The sequence below is a fragment of the Thermobia domestica genome, chromosome 18 (assembly GCF_964235325.1).
Source record: "Thermobia domestica chromosome 18, izTheDome1.hap1.1, whole genome shotgun sequence".
Taxonomy (NCBI): domain Eukaryota; kingdom Metazoa; phylum Arthropoda; class Insecta; order Zygentoma; family Lepismatidae; genus Thermobia; species Thermobia domestica.
In genome coordinates this window covers 104,043,043-104,058,554 of record NC_137471.1, presented here as the reverse complement: position 1 = coordinate 104,058,554, position 15,512 = coordinate 104,043,043, and the positions used below count along the sequence as shown (strand labels likewise).

The 15,512-nt window shown below is 36.4% G+C and overlaps 1 protein-coding gene across 5 annotated transcripts in view; it reads right to left on the bottom strand.

Annotated features, from left to right (window-relative positions):
- The window catches only part of Strump (WASH complex subunit strump), a 579,189-nt gene that overhangs the window by 514,141 nt on the left and 49,536 nt on the right, over positions 1–15,512 (bottom strand). For all 5 annotated transcript variants that reach the window (XM_081746920.1, XM_081746918.1, XM_081746916.1 and 2 more), the window contains exon 3: positions 3,853–3,955. In XM_081746920.1, coding sequence (XP_081603046.1) covers positions 3,853–3,955 — 103 coding nt within the window. The remainder of the gene's footprint in view (positions 1–3,852; positions 3,956–15,512) is intronic.

Below are 15,512 nucleotides of genomic sequence, written 5' to 3'. Positions count from 1 at the left end.
AAAATTTATCTTTTTCTTCTGATTTGTTTTCTTCTCTTGATGCATGTACACATTAGTGTTATATTGAAGAATCGCACTTTCACCCTCAAGGTGCTAATTCTTCTATTAATTACTTCGAATCCTATTATCAAATGCTTCCATTTCTTACTTACTAGGAAACCTGTTTCCGAGCTTTTGGTATCTGCTTCACTGTACAACATGGTGAATTTTCCTGTATGTATTACATTTGAACCTTTCCATCTTATTTCCTGTAATGCCGTGATTGCTATTTGTATTTCTCTACTTCTTATTTTACTACTTTTAATGATCGTGGTCCGTTTAGTGTTAGTATATTCCATGTAGCTAATCTTAACTCTTAAATCCGTCTGCTTCACTTTATCCGATCCGTTAAATCCTTCCGCCTATCTAATCCCTTGCGTTCTCAACTTTTATTGTTCTCTGAGGACGGCTTGTTAGGCCTTCGCTGAACCTCCAATCTGGTCAACCAGAGTTTTTTGTCTGGGTTCTTCTACCATAGGTTTTGTGAATCCCTTCACTAACTGCAAGGGAGCAGTGCTGGTTTTGGTCCGCCGTGGCGAAATTCAGTATAAAAACATTCAACTATATGCTTGAATCTTCTAGCTAGTATGTGCTTTTTTTGCACGTTTTTTTTTTTTTGGGGGGGGGGACAAGGCAAAATTGCAGGATGGCCATATGTCGGGAAATGCTCCGTTACAGATTTACGGCCATTGAGCCAGCTGACGGTGTAAAATAGTCACATTCTGGTCGCTCCTCAACGTGACTCAATTTAAACCTCAATAGCTCAACCCCTAATTAAGCTAGGAAGATAATCTTGGTATCAATGTGTTCTTGAAGGATGAAAGTTTCCGCAGATATTATTTTATGTATGTGGGGGTACCACAACGGACGGGGAAAGTAACTACGTATTTCTTTGTTTTTTGCATCAGGATTTACAATTTTTTGAGTCTCAGTTTTTGAAGTAAATTACACTTATTTTCAGGGTGGCTCCAATAAGACTTCTACGAATATGGCGGAAATTGCAAAATGTTACCTCGTTGGAATTTGTGTTTTCCAATGCTGTATCAATCATGACTCTGAGATAATTGGAGGGGTCACCAGGGCTCCTAACGAGGAAGTCCCGATTTCGTTCAAATCCCTGGCAGGTGTTTAAAGGTTAATTTCCTGAATGTTTTGGAACGGGCAACAAATTGTAATTATTATTATTATTTTTTTTTTGTATTCTTCTACCTGATCAATTAAAAAAAGGGTAGGGCGCGACAAGGAACCGAACACCGGTGGTGTAGGTGGAAGTCTTGTACGGAACAACGAACCACGAAACAACATGCAACACAGCTCGTACATTCTGTAATTATGTCGCTAATATCTGTAAGTTTGCATTCTGTAAATAGGACAAAGCGAATGCATTTATCGATTTTGTTAGGGATTGGGTTTTTAAAACCTTTAAAACATTTAATTAAATCAGAGGTGGTAGCAAAGTACGAGAGTACCGATTTTATTTTCATAGTAAAGGGCAAGAAGATATTCTGCGAAAAACATGCAGTTTCTTTGGTAACAGATAATAGCCTATACGTACCTAGTCTCTTTTCGAGTCAGGGACGGAACCAGGGTTGAGCTAGAGGTGCTGGGGTCCACCTCCACATCTCGTTTATCAGAACTCGGTGGGAAATAGCTCGGTGAACATTCAAATTTACCAATGTTTCCAAACTTCAGCGAGAAGCAGTTAAAAGAACGTAATACGTCAGTACAAAACCTCTACACGAAAGGTCTCTTCGTTTATACGATCTTACTGTAGAATTTGGCTTATCATTTTATAAATTAAATTTATAATGCTTCAAATATTCACTTATAACTTCAATGTTGTCATCTTCGATACCCTAGGAGCTGCGTAGTTTCACTCAAGGGCAGCATTCCCTTCTTCTTTCACCTCCGCTAACGTTGTCTCTGTATCAATAATGTATGGCTATTAATACGTTCAGAATATTATTATAGTTATAGTGATTCAATATAACACAACCTATTGGAAAAATTACCATTTATGTTTACTGACAAAATTGCTGCACTAAATAACCAAAAACTCGGTTGCAAGAAACGGACTTCCTGCGTTAAATTATACCTTCAAAAACTAGGTTATTATTTAGCAAAATTTATTTTTTAAATTTAACCGAGTGTATGACAATATAACTTTTAACCGAGAATTAAAGAAAAATAAAGGCTTAAGGCCTCACTTTTTGTGTTAAAGTAACCGATTAAGTTGGTGAAAACATTTTTGCCAATTTTCTCAGTAACTAGTATCCCAAAAATAGGTTAAAAGAGCAAAGTATGATTTAACCGACTACTAGTTGGTTACTAGTCCACCACATGATTTCTTCTAAAGTGTTGTCGTAATCGAGGCTTAGCTACTTTAACCTTTATTCGACAAGCGGAAAGTTTCTAACCTCCATTTTAGGAGGTTTTAGGTTAGGAGACTTCGTCAGCAGTGGAAGAGGTGTTATATGTGCTGGTCTAATAATCCTCATACGCTGTTTAAATACACTCTACTTCAAAATAATACTTTAAAATTTAATTTTTCTTACACGGTGAATGATAAATTCTCTTTTCTCAAAGTTTTCCATCTAGAGATTAGGTGCAACAATCGCAGACATACGTATTATCAAGATGGGGATTGATCTTATTGAAATATTATCAGGAACATTCACCCAATTTTATATTTGTTTATGTTTTAGTTCATTTATGTATATTATTCTTTACAAAATTAGTTCTCGATTACTTAAAATATGAATGATATGTTACGGCGTTCTACAAGAGAGAATTCGTGTTCCATTGATATCGTGAATGCTTCTACGAGAGGCGTGATTATATTACAAGTAGATGTTACATCACACTAACTCATGTTAGGTGGTCACTAAAGCTTAAAAATGCACAGTTCTACTATTTGTTACATTTGAAAAATGTAACATGTTTTCTATTCATACATTGGTTTTTACAAATTAAACTTACACACTGCACTTCTTTTCTTCTTTTTTAACTTTCTTAGTTCAGTAAATGTAACAACGGAAAATACTCTTGTTAGCTTTAATGTGTAAATGACACAATAGTTTAAAAAACTGAAAAATGCGATCGTTTTGCAAATAAATGTCGCAAAACAAAGATGCGAGTTAAGGCACCCCACACTGCGTGGTATTTTATATATATAAATTTTCAGTAGAGGTATTAAAACTGAAAACTGAGAAAAGTTAAGGTAATGTCAAAACGAATAATGTAAAACATTCAGAAATTTTACAAAATACAGTATCCTCTGAAACAAAATGAAAGTTTGAACAACATTAATTTTTCTTTGGTATATCTACAGTTAAATAAGATCACTTGATAACTTTCTTATGATATCAATCGCTCTGTAGATCTCTGTAGAACTGTATCTTTTTCCTATTTTTTTATTCGTTGCAGAGGCATGGATATAATTCTATTTTTTTGCAGTTCGCTACACTAACATCTTTTGAATGACCTAAAGCACTTTTAGATTGTCGTACTTCGTTCTCAAGCAAGCAATCCTAAATGCATTGTTTGTTGTCTAACGCTGAAGGATGTCAAAAATTGAAAGTGTGAATGCACTTTTGTTCCTGGTCATACTTAACGTGAAAACCCAGTTAAGTATAAAAAAAAAATCTTACAGTTCTAAATATCATAGTATGGCTTAGTGGCCCATGAGAGTGAATAAAATTTTTAGTGAGGCTCTCATTTTCTAGCGGGATGAAGATTCCTGCTATAAACTGTAACTTTACACAAACTCACACTAAACTGAGAACATGAAGTATAGAAAACGTTAATTCTTACAGAATTGGAATCAATTTTCTGGTCAAATGCGTCTGAAGTTTTGAAGTAACTGAAATCCGATATCACTTCTCCATACTTCTGTTGATCATGTTTAGTTTCTAACCTGAAAGCAAGAAAGTTTCAATATGAAAAATAAAGGGAAAATTCACTGTAAAATGCTAGAAAGGCAGTAGAAGTTACTACACTTCCAAAAGTACACGATTTAACTTAAAACGTATCCAGTGAATTTCAAACTAAAATCGTAATTATTTACTTTTACATTACTCAAATGCACATTAGGAATTAACGAAGAGAAAAGCAGATTTTTTCAAAAATGCTTAAATTAAGTCTATTAGAGGAATTATATACAGACAACTGAAAATATTTCTACAAAATTCCTACACAATTGGAGGAACAAGTTAAGTAACATACTGGAGTTACAAGGTACCCAAAAAAGTTCTTGTAGTTTTCGATTGTCAGTAGACACACAGACAGAGCGCATGGTGCCCAGCGCTACGTCTCAAAGAAATCTCCATCCAGAACACTCTGCCAATATTACTGAAGCTGCACAATGTCGTGCCACTAAAACTCTTGAACGCAAAGACGTTCGTTCGTGAGTGCTCACATCTGGTTAATTCGTAAAGGATTTTCAATGTTGGTGGTTGTCACGGAAATGGAGCGGCCAGTAATTTAAGGTGCCGCTAGGTTCGACGAATATGGTGAATGCTATAGTGTTTTCCATTCAGGACGCTTAGTGGTATCCCTGGTCGTCCTTGCCACGTGTAGTTTCGAAATCCCATGCAACACTACGATTAACCACTGTTACCTTTTTCTGCTGAATGTATTTTGCACTCGTTGCAACTGCTGTGAGTAAAGATTCAAAGGAGATAATGTGGCCTGGTGGTAGGAGCCCGTAATGCATAATTTGGCGATTAGATACAGAACATGATCTTAAATCACGTGTAGGTGATAAGGTGTAAGGCACAAGGTCACATGATGACAGTCAATGTTTGTTACGCTTGGAAGAGCTACAATGGAATCACTTTTTGTCACTCGTGAACACTTGATCAAATATTGATGTGTTGTGTTGCCAAGACAGCAAGACAGACCAGGCTGCTGCTCGCTGCACCTGGTTGGCTGCGAACAATGTATGCAATACCCACTTGCTGAATGTGCACACCTTTCCTATACGGTGCAACTAAAGTTTGTTTTCTCATAAACCAGCAAAACTTCGGCAAGTTCACCACATATCTGACTATTGTCTTCTACAACTGCCTTCAGGGTCTCGTCATCCAACACCTATGGTCCTCACTGCGGGGTTCAACACAAAGGCTCAGATTTTCCGACCTGAACTTTTGGAACCAAATCTGGAGGGGTGTTCGCTCATAGTATCCTTTCCTAATGCCTGATGTATTAGATGTGTCTGTTTAGAGGCTCACCTTAAACGCATACAGCAAACAACCGCGAATGAGATGCTTCGACACTTCCATTTCTCTTCGATACGGAAGCAAGTCATGGACGTCGCTTTTCAAAAATGATCAGGGAAGACACTGGACACATTTGCCACCGATCATACACGCCACAATTCAATGTAGCCACATTGTAAGAAAAAACGGGCATATAAGCGACATACGCGTACAATCTAGCCTTCACATCATACAAAAGGTTTAAGGTTGGTCCCAATTGCCAATGGTCACACAAGCTACTCATTAAACAAGTCACATTTGAGCAGTACTGCCCAACTAATTTACATATGTACCACAAGAACTGCTTCTGATGTCTCCCCAATATGCTTCTAACTTAATTATTATCACTTGTTTAACTGCATGGAAATTAGACTTTGTAACACTTAAGCAACAACATTCAAAAGGAAAGATCCGGTATTATCATCTTGAAAACAGTTGTAATGTTATGCAAAGGAACTGTATAAAGGTCTATTCATTCACTCATCCGATATAATACAGGATATCTCAACTTTCATAAGAAATAACAAGTTATACTTCCGCATTACGTGCTACAGTAACAAATATACGAAAAGCATATTTACTTCACAAATAAATTACTTGTGGAAATCTCTTAAGGCATTCTGTTACGATGAAATTACCTCCTAAATGCCTTCTTGCTACAAATGTTATGAACAACGTTTACAGGGTCTCATAAAGCGTATGTAAGATTCGCACTTATCATTGTCACAACAATTGACTGTGAAGGTTAAATTTGAGTACGACATAAGAAATAACTGTTCACATATTAAAATTCCTTCACTAATTATCGGCCTACATTTTAACAGATTTACAATGCGTGTTAAAGATACAGATGAAGCTGATCGGAAGTATCAGAAAAAATACTATTAATATCGGACGACTTTATTCTGGTTGCAAATACGTTCTTTAATGAAATAAACATTGTATTGTTTCTATTACATGCAAAAGTGTAAGGGGAAACGTATCCATTAAAGACCCACAAATCCAAAACCAATAACAAAAGTATGACACAATTGGAAAGGCTGACAAACTATCAATTATGGTGCATAAAAAACTCGTACTTGTGAAAGGCACTCCTTCGGCAAGCTTAATTGCTCTCTCTCTTTCTATACATATATATATATATATATATATATATATATATATATATATATATATATATATATACACTGGGTGTCCATAGAGTCCGTTGCCACCCCGTTAGTCTGCAAAACGACTGCGAATATGAGAAAATGCAAAAACACGTCCGTCATTATTGTGAGGGGCTTGAATTTTGAGCTATATAGGTCCATCCCAGACACCCCCATATAGGGGTACGTGCGGTCAACTTGAAAGTTTCAAACGGAAAGGGAGTCGATAAATACATCGTCGAAAAGGCCGTGACAAAAAAAAAAAAATATTTTCCCGAGAGTTTCAAGCCGCTATGTTGACCCCATCCAAAATGACGAGAGTTCTCACTTCGTGTTCAAAAGTCCGTTGCCACACCGAGTTCTGTGAAACGACTGCGAATATGAGAAAACGGAAAAAGACGTCTGTCATTATTTAAGGGGTTGCAATTGTGTACTATAGAAGTTTCACCCCAGACTCCCCCAAATAGGGGTACGGGTGTAAACTTCTCTACACTCCGGTAGTACTGATCCCTTCGATATTTTCGCAACTCTTTATTCCCACTTTTGACATGACCATTTCGTAAAACCTTACTCTCATGGCAATACAACAGCAAAATGGGCCTCCGTTTCCCGAACTAGGGGTAACATGAGTAGAGTTGAGGTGCTTGGTGAGCGCGTGGGAAAATTTCCTATGTGAAAATTGGACTGTTACTAGGCGTATGTGGGCATAGTCGTGTATTGGATGTATAAACAAGATGAAACATGCTGTTTTCTCTTCTTCTCGTGAAAATTCGTCGTTGCTATGTGAATAGTTCTAAGTGCTAGGACCGTTCATGCTCTTAGGTGCCTGTATAAACAAGATGAAACATGTAATTTTGGACTCTGACTATGTTGACTATGAGATGACGCTGAGAAGCTTCCCATAGAAAATGAATTCCACGTGAAAGTTATTATTGAAGAACTGATGATGATGATGCTTAGATTCATCTATCTTGATCTTAATTGCTAAGGAGATATAGCATTTCATTCAAATATTTGAAGACGTGATTGAAAATTGAAGGATGTTTTGAGTAATGTTTCAAAGTCATGGGGAAAGTACTTAGTTCCATAGAATAAAGCCCCCGAGTCATGTTATGACATGATTTCGTCGAAGGTATTCACGTGTGTGCGTGATGAGAAGCTTGTATAGACTGGAAAAGTTTAATTGTGAGTGATAGTGGAGAGAGTGTGGATGTGTTCAGTGCTTCGTCTTCCGGTGAATTTAATATCTGTGATCATTTGGTGATTTATTAAAATAGGTAAGTAAAAAAGAACTTTGAAATATTAATAGTAACTAAATAATAATATTATTTAAGTTACATGTGACATGAATATGCCCCAAGCATTAAAACTGTGTTATATCTTCGTTTAACTACAAGGAATAGTGTATTCGCACTTGGTAATGACAATGAATTCTAATGTTAAAAAGAAACACATATACATATGAAGTGAATACAAGATTAGCATCTGATTGAGGTGTGAAAAAAAAATCTCCTTCTCTTCGTTGTACATTGAATTCAGCGTTAAAAAAATACATACATACGTTGTGTAGTTTCAAGAACAAACGATAAGATTACAGAGTGTGTACTTGTGTGTGTGTGTGTGTTGATGTTTCGTATCTCATTTTTGTTTTCAGTTGATGTGGGAAACGTCTGAGACCCAGATACTGAACGTTAAAAGGAAAAGATACATCACTTGTTGTATGATAAAATATTACGAATGAAGATGTGTGTGCCTTAGTTTTGATAATATCAAATGATAGCTTTCGGCCAAACCCTAGCACACACACAGTGATTTGTTCTGCTTCTGCAACCCACGTACGAAACATGATCAACATTGAACAATCGTCCTATGGTAGAATGAAAAAAGTGGGAGGAAACGGGAGAGCTCCGAGAAAACTCACAAGCAGTGTTTGTCAAGCACAAAGTCCACACGGCGCGAGCTGGGATCGAACCAAGGACCCCAAGAACCGGAGGTGAACACTACCACTGAGCCACCGTGCCCCAAGCGAATGATGATGGAATATATGTGGAACGAGAGTACATCGAGAAAACTCACGGCTACGATGTTGTCCACCAGAAATTTACTCGCTTGGATATCGAACCAAGGACCCTAAACACCATATATAAGTAAGCCCCGAGAAAACTCACGAGACAAGTGTTTGTCCAGCACAAAGTCCACACGGCGCGAGCTCGGATCGAACCAAGGCCCCCAAGCACCGGAAGTGAACACTCTACAACTGAGTCGCCGTCCCCCAAGAGAGAAAACTTACAGATACGATGTTGTCCACCACAAATTTTAGCTCGAAGATCGAACCAGAGACCCTAAACACCATAGATAAGTGAGCCCCGAAAAAACCCACGTGCACACTCCACATGGCGCGAGCTGGGATCGAACCAAGGACCCCCAAGCAACGGAGGTGAACACTACCACCGAGCCACCGTGCCCCAAGTGGATGATGATGGAATAAAATGTGGAACGAGAGTACATCGAGAAAACTCACGGATACGATGTTGTCCACCACAAATTTACTCGCTCCGAGATCGAACCAGGGACTTAAGGTAAATAGGCCTAGATAAGTACACGTTATTATTGAGACAGAGTGCCCACGTGAGAGAGAGAGAGAGAGAGAGAGAGAGAGAGAGAGAGAGAGAGAGATGAAATTTTTTAGTTTAAAATCCCATAAATATGTCTTCCCTTCCCCTTTTGCTAAGGGGGACATATGATTAAGAAACTGAATTATGATAGAATAAATGTAACTCATGGATACGATGTTGACCACCACAAATTTACTCGTTTGGAGGTCGAATCAGGGACCGTAAGCAGCAAAGCACACTATTATTGATGCATAGTGCCCCCATACATAAGAGAGAGAGAGAGAGATGAAATCTTTTAGTTTAAAATCCCGTAAATATGTCGTCCGTTCTCATTACGTAAGGGGGACATATGAGTAAGGCAAGTGAATGATGATGAAATAAAATGTAGAATGAGAGTACCCCCGAGAAAACTCACGGATACAATGTTGTCCACCACAAATTTACTCGTTCGGAGATCGAACCAAGGACCCTAAACACCAGAGATAAGCACACTTTATCATTGAGACCCGTGCCCCTGGTAAGAGATGAAATCTCAGTTTAATGGTCCCCAAATATACCCGTTACGCTAAGAGGACACATGATTAAAGCTAATGGATGATGATGGAATAAGATGTGGAATGGGAAAGTACCACCGAGAGAACTTACGGATACGATGCTGTTGTCCACCACAAATTCACTCGTTCGCAGATCGAACCAGGGGCCCTATGCACCAGAGATAAGCACACTTTATCATTGAGACCCGTGGCCCTGGTAAGAGATGAAATCTTTCAGTTTAATGGTCCCCAAATATACCCGTTACGCTAAGAGGACACATGATTAAAGCAAATGGATGATGATGGAATAAGATGTGGAATGGGAAAGTACCACCGAGAAAACTTACGGATACGATGTTGTTGTCCACCACAAATTCACTCGTTCGCAGATCGAACCAGGAACCCTATGCACCAGAGATAAGCACATTTTATCACAGACACCGTGCCCCCGTAAGAGGGATGAAATCTCAGTGTAGTCCCCAAATATACCTTTTACGCTAAGGGGACACATACAGTGGAAGCTTTCAGGGGAAAGCCAAAAATATTTAAAAAATGTTGATGTAACAATTTTAAGTTGAATATCCACTTTTCAATAGCATCATTTCGTTGAGTTTCAAAGAAAGCAGGGAACAGATGTAGGTCGTCTATTTCTTAGCTGAAGGGCACGGTGGCTCAGTAATAGACCAAAGTGCTTACATCTATTGCATGGTGCTCTTAGTTCGATTTCTCGCAAGTAAGTTTATGCTGATGTAACGTCCTATGATTATGTCCTTTCGCTAAAGGAGAAAATGATTAAAGCAAGTGAATGATAATAGAAGAAAATCAAAGGAAACGGGAATAGTCCGTAATACAGTGTAGAAAATGACTGATATTACTATTGAATTCAAGGTTGCTAAGATCAATGCTGAAACCCCACATGCATTCATCCCATTCGACTACCGTAGGAAATAGGAATAACGGGATATGTAAAAAAAAAAAAAAAAAAAAAAAAAGTCATCCAAAACGGTCGATATTAATGTTCTCAGCGACCAAATTCGTGGTCGCTGAGATTAATGGTGAAACTCCGGAAGAATAAGTATTAAAAAACCACGCACGGAGTGTTTGTCCCTCAGAAAACACACTTAAAGCAAACTGTGAACATACATTTGTTTCTCTCACGTGTTTATTTTATGAATACGAAAACAGTTCATTATCGCAGAAGTAAAAATAAATTATTTTTAGTACAAGTGTGATACTGGAAGTTATGTTTTCGTTTCCTCGACATCATAAAGTTCTGTCTTACCTATATATGTATGTATGTATTATATATATTGTTATATAATTATTTTGAAAGCTATGTACAGACAGTGTTTTATAACGAGATGAATTTCTTTATTTTAGGTACAATACAAATAAACAGAGACAAGTGTATACTCCTTTCCTTATCCTTATCGATATTGTTACTCCTTTTTAAATTTTTATATCCTTTTTAACTACTTATACATACATATCCTGTTTTACATACTTATATATCTTGTTTTAAATACATATATATATACATACAGGAAAAAATATATTTTTAATATATATATAGGGGGAATAAAAATGGAAAACAAGAGTAAGGAAGAACAATTAAAATATATTACAGACTATTAACGACGTAGAAGAAGAGTACGTACGAAATAATAAAGAGAAGCAAGTTCTTTTAATGGAAATAGATCATGTAATCGGGGTAGAAAATAATCATCATGAGAGAAAGATGATGAATGGAAGAAAGGAATACATAAGGAAGAAGTAAGAATACCAACAGATGTAATTTCCCATGAAGAAGGAGATGCAGTTAATGAAATTAAAATAGCAAAAGAAGAAAAAGAAGAGATGATGAACTTTGCCGAAGAACAAGAAAAAGAAGAGATGATGAACGAAGCTGTAGAAGGAGAGAAACATAAAGAACTATTAGAAATATTAGAAAATGAAGGTAATAGAATGATAACACAAGAAAAAGAATTGAAGAAGCAAGAAGACGACGACGTCGAAGAAAGGGTAAATGATGAAGAGGTGCTAAATCTTACGTTTTCGAAGATAATAGAAGAGAATTTCAATGTGGAAGAAAAGAATACAAAGAAGAGTTTTACAAAAATGAACTACAAAATTGACTTAACGATTTACATCCAAATCCTGGAAAAAAAGAAATGTATCCGTCTTTTATGAAAATATTAGCAGAGGCTAATACTGAACATGAAGAAATAGTTGATTTAGACGAAATAGAGAATGGATGAATTGCTATCTGAAGCACAGCGAAACACAATGTACAAGTGGGATTTGGAAATAATAATCGTAATCATGATAATAGATTTTATATAATAGGAGAACTTAGAAGACAGTACAGAAGAAAGACTATGGAGGGTACAATGCTAAGAATCCGTTTAGCCCCGTGCGTGCAGATGAAAATCCTCTCACTGCAATTGAAAAAGTTTACGCGCTCTAATAGATTTGTTACGTAATGTGGATTAACATGATTACGTAGGAATAACAATCACAAATGAAAGAGGACATCGCCATTTTGGTTATCGTTCAGAGAAGCTAGAAATCTCTTAGCAGTGGTGCTATAGACGAGATATGAGAAAGTACTGCAAAGTAACGCGGCTTTTCTTATAAATGAAGATTGTATCGTGAGCTTCCATCATCTACACATGCCAAGAGGACAAGGCAGACGTTTCAGACCGCATGTTATGAATATCAATGAATAAGTAAAGGCAAAACGTGGTATATTAAGAACAAAGGTACAAATGTTTAGCACATGCAATCGTTATTGCCATAGGATTAAAAAACACACGGGGAGAAATCAAACCGAATACAATAGATACGTAAAACAATATAAAGATCTAATACAGCAAGAAGCAGCAGATTTATGTGAAGCTGCTGATGTAGATATCAGTCAAGGTGCTGGGATTTCTGAAATTCGTAACTTTCCAGAACATTTAAAGAATTATAAAATCACAGTTTATAGGGGATTTTCAGGAAGTGATGTTATGTTTGAAGATAATCATTACCATGTAATTGAAAGCTTGGCATCATGTTTTAGCTGTAGTTATTTTTGTGAAAGTTATCGTAAGAAATATGAAAAAAGCATGAACATTTGAAACAATGTATACTTGTATGTTAACCGTTGTCATCAGAAGTCACCATGTGATTTTAAAGAATACCATATTACATGCAATGATTGTAATCGAGAATTTTATGGTCAGTCATGCTATGATTATCACAAGTCAGCTCCATATTAAAATGGAAAACATTTATGTTCAGTTGTAAAATGTTGTGCCCAGTGTTTGTAAATTTATGTTGAAAGAAAAAGGATCTCACGTATATGGAGAAACATACTGCAATATTTGCTATACTATAGTACTGCCTAATCATGAATGTTACATGAAAGTGAATGAAAGATCACAAAAGCGAATCAAGATTATCATGAAAAGAAAGCTATGGTTGTATGGTATGATATTGAATGTACACAAGATACAAAAATAGAAGACGATGACGAAAACATATATGAACATATACCTAATGTCTTGGTTAGTCAGCATGCATGTTACCGTTGCTATGAAGACAACAACATGAAAAATGACTGTATCCTTTGTGGAAAACGTGAACATATACTTGATGGAGAGAATGTAATAGAAGACTTTCTAACACGTCTACAAAAAGGACGTCCAAACATTAACATAATCAAATGTATTGCTCGTAACTCGAAAGGGTATGATGCACACTTCATCATAATGACCATGGCTGAGAAGATGAATTGGATTAGAGAAGTGATCATGAATGGGGCGAAAATTGTATTTCTTAAAGTAGGAAATGTAACCTTCATAGATTCATATAAGTTTTGTACCTATGCCCTTAAGTAAGTGGTGCATTTGGTCTTCAATCCTGCAAAGGGTATTTTTCACACTTTTTCAATCGACGTGAGAATGAAACGTATGAAGGTACACTTCCAGACATTAGGTATTATCGAGCATCTACCATGAAAGTAGACGGAAGACTCAAGTTCCTGCAATCAAAATGACAAATTTAAAATGAAAGAACTCATTGTGTACAGGACGTCGAAGTTTTACGCCAAACATGTAATTCCTTTATGAATACATTTGAGTCAGAACGAATGTAAATCCCTTGCTTGAATGTATTACAATAGCCAGTGCATATAACTTGGTGTATCGAAGAAATTTTTTAAAGGAAAATACTATTGGTATCATACCAAAGAACCGGTGTCGGTGCAGAGATGTACGATCAAATTAAGCTGTACAATGGATAGCTTGGGAAGAAAAAAAAACAAGAAATATTCACATTACAAATGCTGCACGTACTAAGGAAAAACCAATTGCATCAATGAAAGTAGATGGTGAATGGACAGACCACGATACAGGAAGAATACACGTATGGGAGTATGAAGGGTATTTTACGCATGGTTGTATTTTTTGCTACCTTAATGACAGAGATAAAACAATGCTACGGACACCATGGAATTTCGGTATGAAGCAACAAAGAAGATTTAAAAACTAAAAGATTTTGACGGAAGTTCACGAAATATGGGGTTGTGAATTTAGAAAACAGTTGACAGGAAATTAAGAGATGAAGAACTATGTTACCAATCACCCGTACACAAAGAAAACTCCATTGAATCCTCGTGATGCTTTTTATGACCGACGTGTGAATGGCATATGTTTGTATCATAAAGCACAAGTCTGAAAAAGAAAAAACTGTGTTACAAAGATATTAATAGTTTGTACCCGTACATATGTAAAACTAAGAAATTTGCAATTCGTCACCCAACTATCTATTTGCCTAGAGATTCAAACTTTCCCAGCATTGAAAAGGCAGAAGGATTAGTTAAGTTAAGCATTCTTCCTACAAAAACTCTTCAATTCGGTGCTGCCTTATAAATCAGATAGATTGTTTCCACTCTGTCGTATATGTTGTGACGAATTAAACCAGTCAGTCACCTTGTAACCACAATGATAAAGACCGAATTCTACATGGTACATGGGTAGCAGATAAAGTAACAAAATCATTGGAAAAACGGTACTAAATAATGGATAATCATGAAATTTGGGCTTATGATATTCAATATGATGAAGAAACAAAAAGTGGTGGATTATTTGCAGAATACATAAACACCTTCTTGAAAGCAAAAACGGAAGCTAGTAGATGGCCATCATGGTGTGAAACAGATGAGCTAAAGAAAACGAACATACAACAATTTTATGAAAAAGAAGGAATACGTCTAGATATAAAGGAAATTAAGCACAATCCAGCACTTAGGAGTTTTGCTAAATTAATGTTAAATTCGTTTTGGGAAAATTTGGTCAACGTGAGAACATGGGACATGTAAGGATCATTAATGACCTCAATATGATAAACTAACATCACATAATATAGACGAACATCAAATACTTCCAGTAAATGATGACCTGTTGTATGTATACTGGCAATACACAGACGAATTTTCTATTTCACTATCAACAGTACACGTTGTCATAGCCGCATACACAACAGCACAAGCTACATTGGAATTGTACAACTATTTAGAACAGCTACAAGAAAGAGTATTGTATTTTGATACTGACTCAGTAATTTATACACAAAAATCTGATGAAAGCACAATTCCAACTGGTGACTTTTTAGGTGATTTAACAAATGAATAACTCGAATATGGTAAAGAGGCATATATTTCAGAATATGTATCAGTTGGACTCAAGAATAATGCGGTACGTACTTTTTATCCCAGTACGAATAGACTATCAAGTATGCAAAATACGAGGCTTTTCATTAAATTATGAATCTTCATCTAATGAAGAAAATTATAGTAGAAAAAAAGACGAGGGAGAAGAATAATCTCGTCCCACCGGTCAAAATTACAAATGAGAAAAAAAAGTTGCCGCAGGA